This window comes from Chionomys nivalis, chromosome X (assembly GCF_950005125.1).
Source record: "Chionomys nivalis chromosome X, mChiNiv1.1, whole genome shotgun sequence".
NCBI lineage: Eukaryota > Metazoa > Chordata > Mammalia > Rodentia > Cricetidae > Chionomys > Chionomys nivalis.
In genome coordinates, this window is record NC_080112.1 from 26,002,849 (window position 1) to 26,014,273 (window position 11,425).

Consider the following 11,425-nt stretch of genomic DNA (forward strand, 5'->3'; position numbering starts at 1 on the left):
AAACAAAAAGCCTCTTTGCTTCTCCTCGCCTGCCTCTCCAACATCTCTTGATGCATCCTGGTGGCATTGGGAGCCACAGTGTGTCATATAGTATATATACCCTTGTGTCCTATCAGCTTTATTAGTAAACGTTCATTGCAATGAGTCACTGGTTTGGTTCAAGGCCTCTGGTTTCTGGTACACCATCGTCACTGGATCCTCACCAGATTTCCTCTGGGATATCCTGTATACCTAATTTATTTTGTTTTATTTGTAGGAAAGGGTTCATATGTCCCTGGCTGGCCATGAACTTCACAGGCAGTCAAAGATAACCTTGAGTTTAGGATCCCTCTAGCCTCTACCTTAGAAGGAAAGAGGCCAGACAGTCTTTGACCAGATTACCTGTCCCAGCTCTATGCTAAACTGTATGGCCTTGGGTGAATCACTTTACCTACTTGTCTTAGAATGTTCCCAACTTAAAAGTACATTATCTTCTAAGTGTTTAATTTCCTTAAAAATATTTTTATTTTTAAAGACATGTATTTTTACCTTATGCATATGAGTGCTTTTGCCTACGTGTATGTATACTGTAAGCCGAAAAGGAACTGGAGTTACAGCTGCTTGTGAGCCATTATGTGGGTGCTGGAAACCAAACCTGGTTCCTCTGCAAGAGCAGCAAGTGCTTTGAACTGCTGAGCCTTTTCTCTATAGCCATCCTCCCAACTTATGCTTATTAAATTGAATGACATATTTCACTTCGGGGAACAACTCACCCCATTTAATAGGAGTGTAAAGAGGTACCTGGCAGTGTGGTACTCGCCACCTTGCAGGTATAAGATTCACAGGCCATTTTTTTTTTTTTTTTTTTTTTTTTTTTGGTTTTTCGAGACAGGGTTTCTCTGTGGTTTTGGAGCCTGTCCTGGAACTAGCTCTTGTAGACCAGGCTGGTCTCGAACTCACAGAGATCCGCCTGCCTCTGCCTCCCGAGTGCTGGGATTAAAGGCGTGCGCCACCACCGCCCGGCTCACAGGCCATTTTTAATTTTAATTTTATGTGGATGAGTGTTTTGCTTGCATGTGTGTGTGTGCGCCACCTGCATGCCTGGTGGTGCCCTGGGAGGCCAGAGGAAGGGGTATGGTCCCTTGGAACTGGAGTTAGGGAAAATTGTGAGAAACTGTGTGAGTGCTTGGGACCCAGCAGTGTCCTCTGGCAGAGTGCTGCGCTTAGCTTCTGAATTCTCTCTCCAGCCTCCAGATGCTAGTTTTGTGTTGTCGTTTTTTACTCTTAACTTGCCTGTCCCCAGCTTTCCAAACCCTGGAATTGCCGATCCGAGCCTTCACACGGAGCTTAGGTTTAAGATGAGGCTTCAAACTAGTGGCAATCCACCTGTCTCATCCTTCCAAGTGCAGGGATTATAGGCTTGCGCTACCACATCCTGTTTCAGAAGATGTTTTGTCTGTCCGTCCCTTCATTCTTCCCATTCCCTATAGGGCAGCAGGCTTAGTTAAGGACTGGATGCCTCCAGGAAGGCTCAGGGAACACATTTGAGCTTTCCATGTAATTCACTCTTTCCCACTTTCCTTTCCTGAAGATTGTCTCTTTTCCCATGGAGGAGGGCCCCTAACTCAGTGGGAAAGTATGCTCCACGAATGTACACAGAGCTGCTCCCATTGTCAGCCCTAAGACACACAGTGCCACGGCACAGTCTACATGGTGCATGCACCCAGACATATTTAGACACTGGCAGAGAAAGAACTGCCGTTTCCACAGCAATAAAGATGTTCTAGAGAGACACACATCTTGGTACAGTTTGAAAATGAAATGTCCTACACGAGTTCATATCTTTAAACATTTGGTCCTTAGCTGGTGGCACTATTCTGGGAGGTTGTGAGGCCTGACTGGTTGGGGTGACCTTTGTGGGTCATAACACTTCTTGCTTCCAGTGTCGCTCTCTACTTTTCTGTTCTGACTGTCATGAAGAGTCTTGCTGTAGTCCCCACCCCCACGAGAGCTGCCAAAATGCTTTCTCCACTGTGATGTATTGGAATCCATTTGAAACCCTGAGCCAAAATAAATCTTCCCCGTGTAAGTTACTGTTATTGGGTCTTCTATAACAGCAACAAAAGAATTCATTGCTGCACATTGGGCCTCGTACATAGTCCTTGCTCAGTGTCTCAAAGGTGCTTAGTCATCAGATTCTGGGCCCAGTTTGTGATGTCACACTGTCTCAGTGATCATCCAGAGTCATGCACAACCGTGCAACTCCAACCTCACCTGTCTCATCGCCTGTCACCGTACACACATTTCTACGTGCTGTTCTCCTGCAGCTTGGTGACACCTTTGCCATCTTACACCACCTCACCCACAATTAACCAGTCCTATACCATCTTACAAAGACACATGGAACCACCTGGATGCTGTCCACAAAACTTCATGTGTGCGGTTACATTTTTGGATGGTGATTTTCAGTTGTGAAATGTTATACTGCAGACTCCTCCAGGCTTGTGTATTCATACATTTCTGTTAGATTCTGTTGTCAAAGAGCCCAGGCGCCACTCCACACCCCCACTAGACACTGACATTTATTTAGCCAAACACAAACTCATGGCTCCAGTTTCAGGTCTTTGGTGGTTTTATTTTACAAAATCTTTGAAGGTACATGCAAGGTGATGTCTGCGGCCTGTTGGGTTGGGCTCTAAGAGGAGGAAGAAATGGGCATGGTGGCAGATGCCTGGAATCCCAGCTCACAGGAACTGAGGCAAGAAGGATGTCAAGTTTGAGTCTATCCCAGACTATATTGGGAATTCAAAGCCACCTGGGCTACAGAGTGAGACCCTGTCTCAAGAAAAAACAAAACAAAAAACAGGAAAAAAAATGTCAGACATGGCAATACATGCCTATAATCCCAGTACTTGGGAGGTAGAGGCAGGAGAATCAGGAATTTGTCATGGTCAGCCTGGGCTACAGAGATCCTGTCTCAAAAATAAAAATTAAAATTAAAAAAGAGGGGACACCTTCTCTGCCACAAGGCCTAGGCCATTTTGTGTACCTTCAAGAACTGAGGGGAGCTACCACAGTGGTGCTGGTGGTAGGCGGCACAGGACCTGTGGGGAAAGAAGCTGCGGGCGATCCCAGCAGAGGTCCAGAGAAAGGCATAAGATGACTGACAGGTCCTGATAGCACCACAGGTCCCAGGCCCTGGTAGAGATGGGCAGTACCTGTAGTGCCCAGTGTCAAGCCTGAGGCCACCTCCCCACAATTTCCACCACTACTGCCACCAGCTACCACCATGAAGCCACCAGCTGGCCCTTCAGCTGCTCCTGCTCCTCCCAGACTTGAGCCCCGCTTCTTTTTCCCTTTTCCAGAGGCCTTGCGGTTCCTAGTCTGAATTCCATCCTTCCGCATGGTCAATGGTCGGTTCACCTGGAGAAAGGGAGACCACAGGGTTGCCAGCTCCAGCCCTTTGTGTGTATATCTCTGGGCTAGGGACATCCTCTCAACCCCACTGTTTTAAGAATATGGAATTAATTCAGTGACTACTGCGATGTACTCAGGGCCGCTGGTGTAGAGAAACGTGGCCGTGAGGCCCTGAACTTGGAATATCTTCCTAGACTGGCAAGAGGTACCCAAGACTTAGTGCATGGGAGGGAAAGGTAGTGGAGGTGGCAAGAAGAGAAAGGGGAAGGACAGAAAGGAGGCCTGAGATGGGAAGAGTGGCTGAGTGTGAGGAGAAGCGAATAGAGAAAGAAATCGCGAGAAGAGAAAGCTGAGAGAAGCGGAAGGGAGGGCAGAGGAGGAAGACTCTGGGCGGGAGAGGGAGTTCAAGGTGTGTGAGGACACCATCATGGAGGAAGGACGGCAAGCACCATGAAGGAGAGTGTCACCTGATGTAGCTTGTAGTAGAGGCCACAGGCATTGCACACGGGATCTCCACTGGCATTTCTGCGCCAGAGGGTTGTGGTGGTCGTTTGGCAGTTAGTGCACTGAGTGCCTGCCCGTTTGCTGACAATCTGAGGGACAAAAGGATGTAGATCAGAGCTCTGGGAAAGTAGAAGTTGGGGACAGAGGCTTACAGGGCCTGAGAAAAGGAGTGGGAGTCCCACTCCTGAAGGCATGTGAATCACACTGAATGTAAGTATTCCTATCAAGGATAAGGAAATTACTTAATTTTAATATTATTGTTATTTTGTTTTTTTCGAGACAGGGTTTCTTTGTGTAGTCCTGGCTGTTCTGGATCTAGCTCTATAGACCAGCCTGGCCTTGATCTCACAGAACTCCTGCTTCTGCCTCCTCCACCACTGTCTGCCAAGGACTTTATTTTATAATCTGTGTGAGACTCCTTCCATCTCTGGTTTTCAACTTTGGCCACATATCTGAATCTTTTGAAAGAAGCCAGGTGTGGTGAGTCATACCTACATTCCTGGCCCTCAGGAAACAGAGACAAGAGGATCGTGACAAATTCAAAACCAGTCCGGTGTACATAGTTCCAGGCCAGCCAGGATGACATAACAAAGCCCCATTTCAAGCAAAAAACAAAAAAAATCAAAGCAAAACAAAGAATTTCTTGGGAAGCTACAGAAATCTCAGTAATCTTATGGTAGAGTACCTGCCTAGCATGCACGAGGCCTGGGACTCCATCCCCAGCACAGAAAATAAAATCCTTTTGCCCAGTTCAGTGATGTCCTGCCTTCTATAAGAAGGCATCCAAGGAGATTACAATGTGAACCATAGCAATAAGCCCACTTAAGGATGTGGGTGAAGTTTTTCACACAAATTTGAGAACAGGGTTTCTGTTTGAAGCCTCAAAGGGTAGGTAAAGGATGAGAGTTCTAGATCAGAGTAGGGCTCCTGCATAGGAAAGGGATGGGTGTGTCCCCATGGGGAAAGGATGAGGATGAGGGCAAGTATACGATGTGTTGGAGACAAACATGAGTTGGGCAGGGTTTCCTGTAGGAGGGAAGAATACGGCCTCTTGTCCTGGGCTGGAACTCATCTGCATAGGTCAGGCTAACCCCTGGTCTTACCAATCGCTTCTTGGGTCGGATAAGAGGCCGGTTCTGGCCGTTCATCTTGTGATACAGACCGCAGGCGTTGCACAGGTAGTGGCCTGTTCTGTCCCTTCGCCACAGTGGAGTGGCTGTTGCTCCGCAGTTCACACACTCTCTGGCCTCTGGTGGGTGAACAGAGAAAAAAGTTAAGCATTATCTCAGTTTAACTTTGCCTTGAGCTACCTAGCCCAGCTCATCCTCCCTGTCCTTTTTGAGAGCCTCACCACAAGGGGCCAAGGGGAGGCTTCCGTGAAACTTGGGGGAAGAGTAGGCTGCAGAACCGAGAGGGCTCCCCGTGGGAGAGAAGAAAGGACTGGGAAAGTCAGGTCCCACATAAGCACTGCTGTTGACAGGCAGCGATGCCGGCAGTGCAGTCCCCAGGGTCAGGAGGTCTGGACTCAGTCGCTCTGTCTTCAAGGTTTCCAAGAAGGTGGTGCTGCTTTTCCCTTCAGGGTCTTCCAGGGCCTGGGGAGGGCCATCCTCGTGGCTGGGGCACACAGTTGAAGCAGGGTATAGCCCCGTCTTGCTGTAGGCCCAGCTAGCATAAGGGGAGCCTCCTGGGATTCCCTCCATACAGTTGAGAAGTGGGTACACCTGAAAGACTGTTAAAGGGGTACAGGGCGGAGGTGGGGGAAGAAGGAGAACAATAAACCTAAGGGTAATCAATGTTATGGTGTCCTTCAGTCCCAACATGGCAGCTAGGTTTCCAATCTTCCCATAATAATTTGTTTGTTTATGTTTTTTCTCTGTAGCTTTGGAGCCTGTCCTGGAACCAGCTCTGTAGACCTCGAACTCACAGAGATCCTCCTGCCTCTGCCTCCCAAGTGCTGAGAGTGTATGCCTCCACCACGCAGCCACAATAGTTTCCTGGCTAACTCCTGGGTTCTAAGTCCCTCTGATCACTGTAGCAATGACAACACTGTCCTTCCCTTTCTGTCTGGGATTGCAATGACTACTGTCACCAAAGAGAGCTAACACATACTGCCAACCTTGCCTCTTAAAGTGTCCCTCCAGTAGGGCATACAGAAAGGAGTACTGCTGTCGTCGGGGGAAGGGTCAGTACATTCATACACATGGCTTCTATTTCCAAGATGACCCCCTAGTAGAATTGTGAACTGGCTAATGGTCTGTGTGGCAATCCTACCAGTCCCCAGCCAGTGCCAAGGCAACTACCCAGCAGTTACCTGGGGAATGTCTGTAGGCCTCCGTGTCCCTGTAGTAGGCCAGCGCAGTGGCTGCAGCTGTGCCTGCGCTTGGGGAAGTGGAGGAAGCTGCTGCATCCAAACCCTCAGGCCCTGAGGAGAAGAACCCTCCTGAATCTGGTGGTGATACCAGGGCAGAATCCACAAACTGTGGCAGGGTTTCTGAGGCTCCCAGGGCCCCTAGGCCAGGAAAATCCATGGAGAAACTGGGGTTTAACCTGTGAGGACAGGAAGGGTTGTCAGACACGGAAATCCTTTTTCTCCAAGTCGTCACCTAGGACTCAGATTCTTTCCTCTTCGCTTCCTCCCTTCTCAGGCCGTTCTCTCTCCTGTCTCGCCTTCCATCCTCACTTCCTACCCATCTTCCTTCCTTTGAGCACTTCCTCATTTCTTCTTACTGCCTCCCTTGTCTTTCTTCCCTCCATCCTCAACTGCTCATCTCCCTACCCTTTCCTCTTCCTCTTATTCCTCCATGTCTTCTCTCTTCCCTCTTTTGTCTTCCCCCTTCCTGTTTCCACTGTCATCTGTTTCATTCCTTTCTCCATTCTCTTTCTTCCTTCCTTGTTCCCCGTCTCATGTGCCATGTTTCTCTTCCTCTTTCTGTATCTCCTCCTTCCTTCCTTCTCTTTTACTCTGCTCTCTACCTTCCAACCTTCTTCTTTCTCCTCCTCCCATGAGCCTTTTCTTCTCTCTTTTCTCCCATCCTTCTATTTCTTCTTTTTATTCTCTCTTCTCCTTCCTTTCTTCTTCTGTGGAGGCAAAGTGTGCAACCAAGGTCCCTTGGACCCCTTGACAGCTCCCTCAGGACCTTGGGGTTCACCCTTCTGTGCTCCCCAACTTCATCCTATCTGTTGTATCTCGCCATCTGACTTTCTCAGAAACCCGTGGTTTCCGGCTTTACCCCCTCCCCCACCTCAGTTGTGTCTGTAGACAGAGGGCCCCATTAGTTCCTCCCTGCTCTATGAGGGGTCAGTACCCCTGCCTCCACACTTCTTATCTCTGCCATCCCCGCCCAACTTTTGAAATCACCCCAAAGCTACTGGCTTCCTCTGAGGAGAGTGACAGGTGGGAGGTGTTCCCACCCTGGTATCCTCCCTCTGGAGGAAAGGGTCTATTTCAGGAACCTTCAAGTCTTACCACCCTTGCTCGACCTCAGTTTCCCCATCTGCTATAGTGGAGGTGGTACACGAAGAGCTGGGTGGTGACCCTTTGCCTCTGTCTTATATTGCATGTCTATCTCTTTAACTCTCTGGCTCCCTGGGTTTCTCCCTCCATTTCCTTTCAGGGCTGACTGTGTTTTCCCTACATCTTGCTATGCTTCTAGGATGGACCTTTGAAAAAAAAGATTTTATCTTTGTGTGTTTATGTAGTGGGGGCGGGTACGTGCACACACATATGGGAAGGACAGAAAACATGGGTGTCGGTCCTCACTTTCCACCTTTTTAAAGACAGGGGCCCTTCCTATTTTTCTACTGTGTGCATACACCGGGATAGGCCTGTGAGTTTCCCGAGATTCTCTTCCACCTCCCATTTCCCCATAAGTATGCTGGGGCTATTGATGTGCATGCTACTGCATCAACATTGATTCTGGGGATTTGAACTCAGGTCCTCACACTTATGCAGCAAATAATTTATTCACTGAGTTGTCTCCCCGGCCGTCTAGGGTGTGTGTATCTTGCCCCCTCTTTCTATGCTTTTATGAATTTGTGTGTCCTGCCCTTCTTTTATCCATCCATGTATGACCATATCTAATTAATTTCTTTATGTCTTTGTATCTTTCTCGACTTGCCTTCTGTGTCTGTTAATATTGCTTTCTCCTATACTCATACTGTCTCTTCAGTCTTTCCAAGTCCGAATCTCTTTGCCTCCCAGTGCCTGTTCCTCCCATTTCTTTCTCTGACCTTGAACTGTCCCCACAGCTCACAGGGCACTATTCCCACAGCTCACAACGTGCCTTACTACACACAGCTTGTAAAGGAGTTGCAGAACCTGCCCCTGCCCCTGCCCCTGTAGGGAGAAGTGGGAGACAGACTGAGGACAAGACCACCTTCCCTACCCACTGGGTAGATCAGCAAGGGCTGACCCCAGGGTTGGGGACCATGCTGGGGATAAGGCAGCTCATAATTGTGTCCACCATCACTTTGACCTCAGAATTCCCACATTTTTTTTTGGACAGTGTCTCTTCTCCCTCTTGACCACCAGTTTACCTTCCCTCCCTTTGCTTCCTCTACGATTGTTTCTGACTCTCCCTGACTTGTTCTCCCTTCATGTTTCCTTCTCTCCATTCTGTTTCCGCCTCTCTCTCGCTTTCTGTCCACGACCCTCCTTCTGCCTCTCCTCTGATTGCACTGTTACTCTTTCTGTCTGACTTTTTCTTTGAGTCTCTATTTCACCTTCATGTGTTTTATGCCTCAGTGGTCTTTCTCTCAGTGTCTCTGTCTCTTGTTCCCCAGTTCTTTTTGTGCCCCTCCTCTCTGTATCACTCCATCTCCTGATCTCTTTCTCTGTCACCATCCTCCATCTCCAGCCTCATTGCCCGCCCCTGGACCTCTCACCTTGGTGGGTTCAGAGCTGCCCACCCCTCCTGTAGCAAGGACCCACCCCCCACCCCAGTTATCACTCTCCCAACAAGAGATAAAGTTTATCTCAAGGCTGGGGGATATGAGAGCTCCTTATCAGCTGCCTCACTAGAGAAAGTGCTGCCCTAGCCAGGAGGCACAGAAGCTGCACCTACAGCTCTCCCTGGGCCCAGCCCCTCACCCCAGGTAACAGCCTTTGCCCAGGCCTCAGCAAGGGTCCCTTGGGGCCCAAAGGCACTGAGGCAGGATCTGGGGAGCAGATGTAGTACTTCGGGGCTAGAGGGAGAGTTTCCGACTCCAATGTGGAGTTGAAGTCAGAAGTTTGGGTATGGCTATGGAGTTTAGGAAAGGAAATCATGAGTTTGAGGAGTAGAGCCAAGCTTCAAAGTTCAGACGCACATTTTGGGTTCAAAACTGGATTAGGGAAACAGATGGGGTTAGGGAATCAAGGTGAAGTTTGAAAAGTTAGAAATGTAGTTTAAAGGAGAGAGAGGTTCTGCGGGTCATGGTAAAATGGGAGAGAGACATGGTCTTTTCCTGGGCAGCTGTTAGGTTTAGGAGAGAGGGGCCAGACCGGACTGTGGCTGGTGTCTAGATGAAGTCTGGGAACACAGAAAGAGTGGGAGAAGCCAACAGGGGGTCGGAGTAGAAAAGGTGCGGAAAGAGTGGGATTCAGCGAGCAGTTAGACCTTAGAGCTTATAAAAGATGGCCACAAGGGTCACTGTGACAGAATAGATTTGGGGAGAGCAAACTTAGCGTCTAAAGTAACGAACGCATTTTGGCCAAGAAGTAGGGGAAGGAGGCCATTTGGGGAGGCCAGAGAGAAGACCCGGGGAGCAGGCATGGGGTCTGAAAGGCAAAGATGGGGGTTAAAGCTAGGGTTGGACAGATCAGAGACAGGTGCCGTTAGTCAGAAAGACGGGGGTAGAAACAGAAGTATTCACTTGGGACTAGAAATGTGAGACCTGGGGAAGCCAAAGTGAATGTTTTTCTTCTTCAGGAGATCAGAGAGGCAGAGACAAGTTTCAATTAGTGGAAATACAATTTGGGACAGAGATAAGAGCTTGGGGGATGAAGACATAGTCTTTTGGTTTTTGCGAGGTAATATCTATGGGTGGTAGGCCTGGGAGGAGGAGGAGGAGAGTGACAAGGGGTTAGAGGACATAGGCATCTTAGAAGGAATGGGGCGAAGTTGGGGCAGATAGAGGAAGGGTTTGGGGGGAGAGATGGAGGTTGGAAGCAGAAGAAGTCTGGGGAGCTGTGGAAGAATTCGGGGATGACCCACATTTTAGGGACAAGATGTGGGTCAGAAAGCCTGGAGCAGGCTTGGGCAGCAGGCTGGGGTTGCCTTGCTGGAGGCTCTTTGGGAATTGAGACTGACCTGGGATGGTTGATGCGAGGGTTCAGCCACCTTAGTGATGTGGTGGAGCTCAGAGATCCCAAGGGGTGTCCTCACTGGCCTTGGCCTTTGAGGCTCCCTTCCTCCCTCCCTCTTGCCAGCCCGCCCTCCCTCCCACCCACCTACCTTCTCCCTCCTCTTTCCTCCCCAGGGAGTGGCTGGTGCCCGAGTGGGTGGGGCGGTGCAGGGGAGGGGGTGTGCCGCCTACTTGTGGGGGACCTCTTAGGCACTTGTACTCCCTCCACCCTTCCTGTCTATCCTGTAGATTGTTGGATCTAGTTCGCCTTTGACTTCTATGGAGTCCAGTGTCTAGTCAAGTGAACTCTAGTCAAGATACATGGCAATATTAAATATAAGTTTCACGCACCACTAGCAAAGCCCCTACTCTGTGCCAGGCTATGTGTGAACTGGACCTGTATTGTGTGTGAGCCCTCCTGGATTCTGGGAGAGGAGTGGTATAGCTGTACCCATTTTGCAGGTGAGAAGAATGAGGTTTATAGAGATCTGGGAGTGTTTCAACTAGAACCTGTGAGCCACCTTTATGGACCAGCCTCGGGGACTAGGCTAGGAGCAGCGGAGTGGAGGTACACTTCTTTAGTGTCTGGGGCTTGTGCCTGGGGCTTACGCCAGCTCTGGCCTGCTCTGGGGCAGCAGATAAGTCTTATCAGATGGAGGCGACTGTGGCTGTTGGTGCCGCAGTAACAGGCTGTCTTGGGGTTGGGGGGCAGGGTGGGGGATGCACACAGGGACTGTGCCTCAACTTGTTGCCCGCCATACGTTAGAGGCGGGAAACTGAGGGGACACCTAGAGTGGACTCCTTTGTGAGTCCCCGAGGATTGGGATAAGATGACCAATGGGACGGATAGTAAGTGAGAGAGAGGCAGAGGCAGGAACAGAGATACACAGGAGATGGCAAAGAAGAGACAGAGGGACAGCCGTAAATAAAGGAAAGAGAGAAGTGGAAGGAGGCAAGGGGCACCTAGAAAAGAGAGATTCAGAGAGCCTGAGATGTTAAATATGTAGGGAGAGTCAAAGAGACAAGATGGGGCAGAGCTGGACAGGAGGCAAACGAAGGAAAAACTTGGAAATGGCAGGGGCCTAGGGCACAGAGAAAGGAAGGGGGAAGTAAAAAATAATGTTGGAGAGAGATGTACAGTGCCAGAGTCTGAGAGTATGACCCCCAGGGGGAACTATCTAGGATATGCTCCATGCTGGTG

The 11,425-nt window shown here is 49.5% G+C and overlaps 1 protein-coding gene across 1 annotated transcript; it reads right to left on the minus strand.

Moving 5' to 3' along the window:
• Positions 1 to 2,638: 2,638 nt before the first annotated feature.
• Positions 2,639 to 10,247, minus strand: Gata1 (GATA binding protein 1). Its single transcript, XM_057760222.1, has 6 exons — positions 10,191 to 10,247; positions 6,212 to 6,447; positions 5,252 to 5,629; positions 5,004 to 5,149; positions 3,864 to 3,989; positions 2,639 to 3,402 (listed from the first exon to the last, which is right to left on the minus strand). The coding sequence occupies exons 2-6, from the start codon at positions 6,426 to 6,428 to the stop codon at positions 3,031 to 3,033; spliced, it is 1,239 nt and encodes a 412-aa protein (XP_057616205.1). The 5' UTR covers positions 6,429 to 6,447; positions 10,191 to 10,247; the 3' UTR covers positions 2,639 to 3,030.
• Positions 10,248 to 11,425: the final 1,178 nt, after the last annotated feature.